The sequence below is a fragment of the Apis cerana genome, linkage group LG1 (assembly GCF_029169275.1).
Source record: "Apis cerana isolate GH-2021 linkage group LG1, AcerK_1.0, whole genome shotgun sequence".
Taxonomy (NCBI): Eukaryota; Metazoa; Arthropoda; class Insecta; order Hymenoptera; family Apidae; genus Apis; species Apis cerana.
In genome coordinates, this window is record NC_083852.1 from 9,924,715 (window position 1) to 9,935,769 (window position 11,055).

At 30.2% G+C, this 11,055-nt stretch overlaps 3 protein-coding genes across 3 annotated transcripts; 1 reads left to right on the top strand and 2 right to left on the bottom strand.

The window, feature by feature from the left end:
• The first annotated feature begins 244 nt into the window (after positions 1 to 244).
• Positions 245 to 2,508, top strand: LOC108002956 (putative serine protease K12H4.7). Its single transcript, XM_017064963.3, has 9 exons — positions 245 to 442; positions 517 to 698; positions 923 to 1,155; positions 1,216 to 1,351; positions 1,432 to 1,498; positions 1,583 to 1,793; positions 1,873 to 2,005; positions 2,087 to 2,256; positions 2,336 to 2,508. Exons 1-9 carry the CDS (start codon positions 245 to 247, stop codon positions 2,443 to 2,445), a joined length of 1,440 nt encoding a protein of 479 aa, XP_016920452.2. The 3' UTR covers positions 2,446 to 2,508.
• Positions 2,495 to 7,119, bottom strand: LOC108002960 (clavesin-2-like). Its single transcript, XM_017064966.3, has 7 exons — positions 6,490 to 7,119; positions 4,466 to 4,709; positions 4,161 to 4,320; positions 4,038 to 4,099; positions 3,557 to 3,750; positions 3,154 to 3,367; positions 2,495 to 3,068 (listed from the first exon to the last, which is right to left on the bottom strand). The coding sequence occupies exons 2-7, from the start codon at positions 4,641 to 4,643 to the stop codon at positions 2,863 to 2,865; spliced, it is 1,014 nt and encodes a 337-aa protein (XP_016920455.1). The 5' UTR covers positions 4,644 to 4,709; positions 6,490 to 7,119; the 3' UTR covers positions 2,495 to 2,862.
• Positions 7,120 to 7,373: 254 nt separating this feature from the next.
• On the bottom strand, positions 7,374 to 10,829 carry LOC108002948 (uncharacterized). Its single transcript, XM_017064955.3, has 2 exons — positions 10,353 to 10,829; positions 7,374 to 10,288 (listed from the first exon to the last, which is right to left on the bottom strand). The coding sequence occupies exons 1-2, from the start codon at positions 10,544 to 10,546 to the stop codon at positions 9,106 to 9,108; spliced, it is 1,377 nt and encodes a 458-aa protein (XP_016920444.1). The 5' UTR covers positions 10,547 to 10,829; the 3' UTR covers positions 7,374 to 9,105.
• Positions 10,830 to 11,055: the final 226 nt, after the last annotated feature.

An 11,055-nucleotide genomic window follows, 5' to 3' on the forward strand; every position in this document is an offset into this window, starting at 1 on the left:
GTACCGATATCCTTGTTTACAATTCAATATTTTTTTTTGATGGACCTACTATATATATACATCTTGTCTTCAATCAGACAATAAGACAATTTGTCTTATCAGATAAATTTTTCCAATTTAATTTTAAAATCTTTGAGAGGAACTAATTATCTCGATATCGAGCAATAAAACAATCGGGTGGAACATTTTATTCAACAGTGTTCCATTAATTGTTCCGCCGTTAAATAGATAAATTTCAACAGATATGAATTTTTTAAGTTTCCTATTTTTATTGTGTTGTATTTATCATCCCGGTCACGGTGTCGGTCTTCACGGATTTCATTTCCACGGTTTGGAAGAACCGCAATCTCTCAATAAAGCGATTCAGGAAAATATTACCGAAGCATGGATCCAGCAGCCCTTAGATCATTTCAATCCCCGAGACAACCGTACTTGGTCGATGGTATACCGTAAATAGAATGAAATTACGACTTGAACAAACGATCTTACGCGTGTTTGTACGTCTTGTTTCGACAGCGTTATCTTGAAAATTCAAGATTTTTCAAAAAAAATGGGCCAATATTGATCATGATCGGAGGAGAATGGGCAATATCTAAGGGCTTCTTAGAGGCTGGTTTAATGTACGAGCTTGCATCTAATCACAACGCGAGCATGTATTACACCGAGCATCGTTATTACGGCAAAAGTAAACCGACCAAGTATGAGTTTTGTCTCTACTCACGAAAATAATATACATTTGCTTCGAGAATCAAACGAAATCAGACAAAAATTTGCAATTCTTCAATTATTATTGGTATAGAAAAAAAAGTCATAGTTTTACTTTTTTTTAGCAAAATATTTTCATTCCATAGCAAATGAACCATATTTATTTCTTCGTACACGACACTTTAGTAATTTTTATTTTTTAAACTATCAAAAATAGCGACACTAGTTCGAGAAACTTGCAGTATCTAAGCGTCGATCAGGCACTTGCCGATCTAGCGTATTTTATCAAAACGAAAAAGAAGGACGAAAATCGGCGAAATAGTACCGTAATTGTTTTTGGCGGATCTTACGCTGGAAACGTGGCCTCTTGGGCTAGGCTCAAGTATCCTCATCTGATTCAGGGTGCATTAGCCAGCAGCGCTCCGGTTCTCGCAAAACTCGATTTTAATGGTAAAGAATAAAACCGATTTCAATTTTACAGAAAAATTTCTTTTTTTTTTTTTTTTTTAGAGTATTACGAAATCGTGACCGAATCACTTCGTAAATACAGTGAAAAATGTGTCGACGAAATAAAAACCGCGTTCGACGAAGTCGAGGAATTATTACACGTCGAGAATGGCCCGCAAAGACTGAAACAATATTTCAAGTAATTGTTCATTCGTTTATTTTTATAACAATGAATAAATAACGTTACGATGTATAATATTTTAAAATTATACATTATAGTTTATGCGACGTGCCAAATGTAAAATCTTTCAACGACCTGGGACACTTTGGTAATCTTTTAGCGGAGGTACGTTATCGTTATCGTGAAACGAATTTTTCGAGAAGAAGATATTTTACTAATATTTATCCATTTATTAAATTTTACGATCAGAGCTTCGCTAGTGTAGTTCAATACGATAAAGTGGAAAATGGCCGAAGAAAGATCGCCTCTTGCTGCGAGAACATGACCGCTACGTATTTGGGTAGCCCCCTTCAGAGATTGGCGCATTTCGTGTCAAGAAAAGACAAATGTTTGAAAAACAATTACGAAAAGTTCGTGACGCTTTACAGGAATGAAACGTGGGACGCTCAATCTGATATAGGTAAGCACATTACGATAAAAATTCCTTCCTGCTTGAATTACTTATTGTTTATAATTTTATTTTTTACATGCCATTACAGTGAGACAGTGGTACTACCAGACGTGCACGGAATACGGTTATTACCAAACAACGAATTCAACGAAATCAATTTTTGGATCCTTATTTCCGTTGCTATATTTTACAAATATTTGCCAAGATTTATACGGCGAATAGTACGTCAAATATTTCTAACTATTTAAATATTTGTTTATCTGCAGATAAGATAATCGTACGATATATCGTTTGTCTTGCAGCTACAATGGCGATTTCTTAAATAGCAGAATTAAAAGAACAAATATAATGTATGGAGGATTACGACCAGACTTGAGAAATGTAATATTTACAAACGGAGATATTGATCCGTGGCATGCACTATCCGTTCTTCAAGATTTAAATACATTTTCTCCGGCTGTGCTTATTAAAGGTAATATCAGGCACCTTGTGATTCTTTTTGTTTTAAACGAGTCATTTAAAATCAATTGATAGATCCTTGTTACTCGCAGGATCGTCTCATTGTCGCGATTTGTACAGCGATTCAGATACAGATGTCGAGGATCTGACTCGAGCCAGAGTGAAAATACGTGAAATAATTGCAAGTTGGATCTCTTCTTAAACTTGTCGTCGTCCGATTTCCACTTAGAAAAATAAAAGAAATATTAATATAAGTGTAAGAAAATATATATTTATTTCCAAATGTTATTATTTACAAATAACTAGAATGCAATGAAATACGCAACTTATATAATATAATTAACCGAGCGTAAACCTAAGTCAATTCATTATCAATTTTATGCTTATACAATTATTGCTTTAAAAAATTTATCGGCCGCAAAATTACATTGCATTAACGAGATCGAAATTTCACTGCCTTTTTTTTATATCCACGAGTAATATCTTAACGAGATTTCACATTTAATGACTACTTATAAAAAACTTGATAACATTGTTCCAATAGATAGAATAAGTTTACAATAGAATATCCAACTGGATTGATACATGTATGCGTTATGCGTAGACGCGATAATGCGTTTCAGTCCACTTCGAGTTTCCTGAAAGAGCCCGTGATCCCGTACATGGTCGAGTCGTTGGGTCCGATATCGGAACATCCGAAGCCTTGTTTCAAAGCTGAAACCGCCCCCTCTCGAGCTTTTTCCGAGTACAATTCCAAATTCACCCGCATTTTATCGTGGCTCAACAATGTTGGCGTCATATCGAGCAATTCTTTCTTCCATAATTCTACAAATTAATTAACACGCTCCAAATTTCTTTTCTCTTCCTTCCTCATTATTATTGGCGATTAATCAGCTTGGAATATGCTTACCAATCATTTCTTTCATAGGCATCGTGCCACCGTACTCTTTAGGCAATAAACTCGTGTCCATCTTGTGATTGATCGCTTCTTCGAGGCTGGTGTAAATTTTCACACGTTTCTTTATTTTTTCCGAGATGAGCGACATACCAAAATCGAGGGCAAATTTTAAAGATGGGTGCGTGTTAATCGCGTGAACTTCCTTATGTCGCATAGGTATCGTTCGCTAAAAGTTATCATTATCCATTTAAGAATTAATTCTATATTCATTTTAAAAGTGTAAATATATTTTTTCATCGACGATTCAGTCGCAATCTTTCCCATCGTGACACTGTTGACACCGTTGCTGAATTTTTATCACGTGTAATAATTGCGTCAACGTTTCACGACGAAAGAAAAGTGACGATTCATATACCTCGCCATTTTTCACGATACGGACAGCCTCCTTGGGTGTGAAGAGCGTCAAATGCGGAAAGCTAACACCAGCACCATCGGCAAAATGGACGAAACCTCGTACTTGACTTTCCTCGTCTTCCATCAAACACTCGTAAGTGATCGCGTGAATTCTACACATATCAGCATTCGTGTACTTATGCGGATCAAAGACACCTGAAAGCACGTGGCAGAAAGTAAATATTGTTACGCGCAAACGTACGTGTTATGCAATTGCGCAACCCGTAAAATTCGTTCTCGTTTTTTCTTTCTTTTTTTATCGTGTTTCCTCAGCATATTTAACGCGACAAAAATAACCGCGTGTTAATAAAAACAAAAATGACGAATAATAAACAGGTTGCAATCTTTTTCTTTTAAGAAACGTTGCGTTTCGAATAAAAGAAGGGGAGTGAGAAGCGTGGAAACGATCATTATCCACAACAGCCAAATTGGACTGAGTTTACCTGGTCTGGCAATTATGACACGACGGCCTTTAGCATCACGCCCGGGTGCAGCGAATAGATATCTGCAAAATAGGGATACACATAATATCGTTGACACGCGAAACTTCGTTTCATCGATCTTACCCCAAAGACAACAGCTCCTCCATCGTTGGTTCCGTGATGTCCAAATTGTTGAAAGCAGGATGGTAGACCTGGCGCAGCAGCAAGTATCTCTCGATCGCTTCCTCCGCCATTGGGACGTTAAATTTTTTACATCTTAGGAATCTTAACAAAAATCGCGCATCTGTCGAGCGAGAATCGCGACAGATAATATCGGCGACAGTTTAATTTGATCACGCGTGTCTACGTAATGAGGCATTATCTTTTAAAAATACTCGAAAAAAAAAGAAAAAAAAAAGAAGAAAGAAGAAAGAAAACGATTCTCTCACCAAGACGACAATTCTGAATACGCGGATTCAATTTTATCCAGTTACGTATTTGCTCGAGGGCTTGGTCTCTGGTATTCTTATCCTCTCTCAGCTCCTCCTTCGAGATTTGCTGCGTCTCCTTCGAGAGGGTGCACTCGTACGCGTCCTCCGCTGTTACCCATTCGACCGCTGTTCCCATCTCGTTAATTTTTCAAGCCGTTTTTAAATTATCGATAATTAATGTACTTATCGATCGCTCGAGATTCTAAAAAAAATCATTCGTCATTTTCTGAAATCAATCCTCTTGTATGAAAGTAAAGTTTATTTTCGATATTTGTGTCAAGGTCATTCCAGATATTTTCTAAGTAAAAGAAAAATCATATGAGATATCTTCGACGAACAGCTGACATTGCTCCCTCGATATCGAAAGCCGTCTTACCGCGACACAGCTGTAGAAAGAAATGTTTCGCTTCGAAACGGGTAAATACGCTTTCTTTTGATCGCGTAACGCGAGATCGCTTATGCATTCTCCCGTAATTTCGTAAGGATTTAGTCAATAGTAACGTTAACGTTGATTTCATGACATAACAATTTCGTCTCTTTATGATATAATGCTCGACCAAGTATCTACGAATACCACCCAAGTGTTACGTGTTCCGTGATAGCAACATGTGGTGAGTGACTAGTTTCGCAACCACTTTCTCCGATTATGTAATCGGCCAGTTGCGCGTCCATCTTTGTTCCCCGATTTTGTACCAAGAGATCGACCAACTCGCTCGATGATGTTTCACTTGTCCTTAATGACAATTTTGCCTTCTCTTTGTTTTCTAATGATCCTTTTTTTTTTTTTTTACGCAAATTTGCGGTCTTGATCAAAATCGATGCAGGATCGAAACGAGACGGAAAATTTTTAATATATTCAACTCATTGATTCGACAGTTTGGAATGTTAAACGAAATGAAGAATGGGAAAAGCATTTTAGATGAATATTTGATAATTTTCTTTCTTTTTTTTTTTTTGTTATGTAGGTTACATCGATTTTATTTATTTATATTTATTCGAATTCGAGTCTCAGTTTTAAGTGCAAAAGGTTTTTTTGTATATTAATTATAACGAGTGTAAGATTAATAGGTTATCGAGTAACCAGAAAAATAAACCACTTCCGCGTAGAAAGTATTTATCGTATTATTACTATTGAAGTTCTTTGATACTGAATGCCATTCACCCCATACGCAGAAAGCATTATGTCAAACAGATCGATTGATTTGCTTTTTCTTTTAACATTGCGATCAATTTTTCGATCTATTATATTTTAAAATCAATAAAATGGAAGATCAAATAGGTTTCGATAAATTTTTTCCGCATAATTTCGAGAACAAAAGATTTTTGAAAACGTGCGAATTATATATACATCGTACGATCACGTACTTCATTAATTATCGAAGTAAATAAAATATCATTGATTCGATGAGTTTGAAAATATCACGTTTTAAATGTATCTGCTTATTCTACAGATTCAATGTTACTAATTTGTTCCCGTATCCTTGGCCTCTAGAATTTCTGACCTCTTAAAACAAGGTCGGCATACAAATTGGCACTTGAAATTCCTGCGACATCGGTTTGACGAAGTAAGTACATTGAGAAAAACCGATTGAACTCCTTCATCACGCGACGTGATTAAAATTTGATACGCGTTGAATGAATTATCATGCAAATAATTGTTATACTAGTAAGGTTTACTTAAGAACGTAGAGAGATATCATGATATATTAGGAGAAATTAATTTTAAAAAAAGGCAATTGCGAATTTTGACGAATCAAAATTAAAATAAACTAATTTAAAAGAAGAAGATAAATCGTATTAAAAATCTTTGACGCGATAATAATATGCACTTAATGCAATTTGTTTTAATGATTTTTGATTTTTTAATGGATGTATAAATAAATCGTTCGATTTTTGAGAATTTTTTTAGAATTTAATTTTCAATGAAAAATGTTGCTTCGATTAAAAATTTATTAATAAAAAATTAAAGAAATATAACGTACCCGATTCGTAGTCGCGCAGGTGAACACTTGAAGGAGACTGCCTCCTCTTGACTACTGACCGCTCTTTTATAATTTCCAGTTACACCTTTCTTATAGCTCCGCCTTCGATACCCTTGTGGTGGCTTATGCCGCCACATACAGAACAAAGAAATAAATATACGTTCAGGGACAAATTGATCCTTTTTTCGTATACTTTTCTTCTTTAAGTTAATCGATAATTTCGTCTTTTATTTCTGTAAATAAACGCGAGTAAACTGTCCTGCGTTTTTGCAATGAAGCATAAATATTGAATACCATAGTTCATCTAATTGCTCGTCTTTTATAGATGTAAGTAGACAAGCACTTAAACGATGCACGATAGTGGTTAATTTCGTAACGACCCTTTCTTTTTCTTTTGTACAAGTCTTGCAAAACTTCCGAAAATTATAGTTTTGTTCAGTAATGAAAGTATCCAAATTAATTGTTAAATGCCTTGTGTCAAAATTTAAAGTAAACGAATACGAGGTAATAGCAAATTTATTTTTTCTTTTCTTTTTCTTTACTTGTTTCCAAAAATTGTATAATCGCATAATCGTAAATATCGTAATCTTATTTTCTAATCATCACTATATAATTTCACGTAACTGTTTCTATCTTACATCATCATTATACGTAACAGGAAATTATGTTTTTTTTTTTATTAGAAAATGTTATTATTATTATACCAGAAATTTAGAAATTTTAACTATTAACTATTAACAGCTTTAAATATTAATAAATATCAATTGCGATAAATGTTATATACACATTTAATCGTAATCAAAAAGAGAAAGAAACATTATTGAAATGCTTTGCACTGATTCTTAAAAAAGTTTTTAAGAATCGAATGGAAGAAAGTGTGATAAAAACAGAAGCATCATTTATTAAAGAATAAGCATTTTTAAAGTAAAAAGGAAAAACAATGAATATATATTGATATAATTACGAATTAGATTGTTATGGTTTTGCGTAACAATAATGATTATACTGACATAAATAGTACGTAACAGTTGCTTCGGTGGTGTTTTCTTACTAAGCTTTGACACGCAATGATTCAAACATTTGCCATCAGAAAGTGAAATGTTACTGTATCTCCAGAATTATGTTTTGAAAGATAAGATACAACGTGGATATAACTTTTTATGGAATATTGTGTCACATGAATTGAAATATTAATCTTGAGAAAAATCGGAGATATAATCAATACAATCTTGTAACTGATAAAAAAAATGTAAATGTACTGCTAAATTACCAAAAAATAAATCGTATCGAATAGAAATAAATATTAATGAAAAACTTGTATTTTCATATTCTTTATATGCATCATAACATATATCAAAAAAGAATAATGCAATAATATAATTATACATTAAAATATAATTAAATATAAAAAATATATTTTTATGTAAGCAAATATTAAGTTTATATTGATTTGAATTATAACTCTGAAAAAAAATAATATTATTATTATGAATATTTGATATACATTTGCAATAAAAATATAAAAAATTAAGAAATTATTCACTATTATAATAAAGATCATTCTCTATCATTATGACATAAATATTAATTGTCGATTTTTGCTTCATTTTTCGAAGCAATCGTTGTTTTTATATATAAAAGAATAAGAATAAGAAATATAGAATATAGAATCACAAATACTTTATTAATCTGACTTTATGATAATGATTTAATTAAAAACTTGTTACATGAATATAGTAAATTATATCAAATTAGTACCCTCGATTGTTTATAAAGACTTATTATAGGAAAATCAATATTCCATAATCTATATATTTTTTTATGTAAATCTATGGATCGATTGTTAGAATTAAATATATATATTTTTGGTATGTATAGATTCACATTGGCAATAGCTTGTATTAAGGGTAATTTGGAAATAGAATCTATTGAATGGAATTTTATAATCACTATTTTATCGATGAAATATAGGGATCGATATTTTTTTTCAAGAAAAAATTAATTTTTACGAATATCACTATAAGAATCATATGCTAAATTTAAAATATTTCTTTACTTTTTCATTGAAAAAAAAAAAACTAAAATAAATACATTTAATACATTTAAATACATTTCATTCTGTTTATTCTGATAAAAAAGTACATTTTCTTTCAAAAACTTTTTTATAGAAAGTAAAATCTTGAATTTACATATATTAATTCATGTTTAATGTAAAAAAAATAATTTAATTACTTTTTATATAATTTATATTAATACAGTATTTCTTCTTTAAATTTAAAATAATCAAAATTTGTAATTTTATATTATGTACTATTTAATTGATATAAAAGTGATAGCACTATATGAAATAATATATAAGAGGGATATTTATATAAAGATATATTAATTAATTTACATTTGATTGATATTCAATAATTAGTTTATAAATGACAGCAATATTATATCTATTATATCTATTATAGAAACATATAAAATATATAAATATATTTCTTCTATTAATGCAAAATATTGATTATCTTGAGCAAAATTTATAGATTTTAGTCTTGAACATTTTCTTTCTTTTTTTTTTTTTTAGAGAAAAGAAAATGTATATTTCAGAAAATTCATAACTGACCTTTAGTGTTTATCAATAATTTGTACCTTAGCATAGGCTCCTTTACAGCCACTGCCAAACTGTAATAAACTTTCTTTGATTTCATTTATTTGATCCAGTGTAAGTGTTAAATCACTAGCTGTTGCTGCTTCTATTATACAAGTCTGTAATGTTTCTTCACTCAAAGGTTGATAAGGAACAATTAAACTATCAATTTTTTTCCTAATCAATATTTCTTGAATTTTATTTGTACTTTGTGTTAAATCTATTTTTCTTTCTAAGTTATCATTTATTTCTTCTACATTAAAAATTGCTATTATTGTAATACATTTATCTCTTTTTTGACTTAGCGCATCTAGTATGTTAGAAAAGACATCCAAATCTTTTATTTTTAAATTTTCCACAATAAATAATTGATATGAAGGTAATGAATTTAACATGTTCATGTCCATAGAATAATCTAACAGTGCATCATATGTATGAATTGCTTCTCTAAAAGGAAAATGTTTTACTATTGTACCGACAGTATAAGATTTCCCAACTCCTGTTCCACCTATGAGACATAAAACTTTCAAATAAAAGAAATCTTGATTTAAATGTTTAATAATTTGTGAAATTGCATTTTCCTGTCCATGTATTTTTTGTTGTAATTCTTGACTAGCATTTGAAAAAATCATAGCACGATCACAAAATGTGGGTAGATTTAAATCTAACAGTAATGCAAATATGATTGCAAGTACTGGTAATATACCTAAAGTTAAACAACTATAATAACACATATTTGTCTTTTTTTTTTGAGCAATTTTATTCTTCATTACTAATGGTCTGAACTTCTTTTTTATATTTTGATATGTCTTTTCGTCTATAATTTTTGTAACATCTTTTACTTCTGATATAGTATGTACTTCTTCACAATTATTTAATTTCACAGATGATAACTCTTCAACTTCTTTTTTTGTATCTGTCACATTTGTTATTGTATTTTTTATAGGACAATACAACAAAGACTTTGATTCATTTATATTATTTGCACTAAAGGATATTTCATTTGATGTTTTGTTTAAAACAAATTTTGGTGCTTGTAATATATTACTACTTTTGGAAAATTGTCTATTAAGAGATTTATTCGGACTATAATAAAATTCCGTTGTTTGATAATTGATAGCTTTATTATCAGTTTGCGCAAATTCTGGTAATTTTATTTGTCTGAAATAAAAAAAAAATATTAATTACTTATGTCATTTTGATACCTGTACACAATAGTTCTTACTTTGAAGTTATATTTTCATTAAAAATTTGTTCATAACTATATTGTCTAACCAAGTTAGACTGACTTTTAGACCGATAAATTTGATTTAAACAAATTCGATGAGAAGATGGCGTTTCAGAACAATTAAGTGCTTCTGATAATATTTTATCAGAATCTGAATCGAATAATTTTAATGCTGCAAAATGTTTTTCCATATCAATAGTTATATATAAATAATAAAACTCAAATAATACAATGAAATCGACAAATGTAACATAACCTCAATAATATGTTTTGTTTTTTTTTATTTTTGCATATATTTAGTTTATATTTTAGATTATATGTTTTAAACAATTTACTAAAATAATGTTATATTTTTATAAATTTCTAGCCTAATAACATTAAAACAATAAAATTTAATTTCAATTAAAAATAAGTAAATACTATCCATATAAAGTCACCGTTACAATTCAAAATATTCTGTTTAAATAAACATAAGAAGATTGATGATAATCATATACTATGTTTTGAATATGATTATCTATAATTGTAATTTTAATTATTAATAATTATTTTAAAAACAAATTACATAGAAATTATAATTTTTGGCAAATTTTTATTTTATATTGTATTGCTATTTGAATTTCAATGGACATTTGAATTTTTATAATATAAATAATATATATACATTATATTTATTACAATATGATAATAAACCAATAAT

Excerpts from the sequence above, each read along its gene's own strand:
- LOC108002956 (XM_017064963.3), top strand. The coding sequence starts at position 245 with ATGAATTTTTTAAGTTTCCTATTTTTATTGTGTTGTATTTATCATCCC. Across the intron at positions 699-922 it reads GGCAAAAGTAAACCGACCAA|CGACACTAGTTCGAGAAACT; the intron begins GTATGAGTTTTG and ends TATCAAAAATAG. Across the intron at positions 1,352-1,431 it reads AGACTGAAACAATATTTCAA|TTTATGCGACGTGCCAAATG; the intron begins GTAATTGTTCAT and ends TATACATTATAG.
- LOC108002960 (XM_017064966.3), bottom strand. The coding sequence starts at position 4,643 with ATGGGAACAGCGGTCGAATGGGTAACAGCGGAGGACGCGTACGAGTGC. Across the intron at positions 4,321-4,465 it reads TATTCAGAATTGTCGTCTTG|ATGCGCGATTTTTGTTAAGA; the intron begins GTGAGAGAATCG and ends CTCGCTCGACAG. Across the intron at positions 3,069-3,153 it reads GCCTATGAAAGAAATGATTG|AATTATGGAAGAAAGAATTG; the intron begins GTAAGCATATTC and ends ATTAATTTGTAG.
- LOC108002948 (XM_017064955.3), bottom strand. The coding sequence starts at position 10,546 with ATGGAAAAACATTTTGCAGCATTAAAATTATTCGATTCAGATTCTGAT. Across the intron at positions 10,289-10,352 it reads AATGAAAATATAACTTCAAA|ACAAATAAAATTACCAGAAT; the intron begins GTAAGAACTATT and ends TTTTTATTTCAG.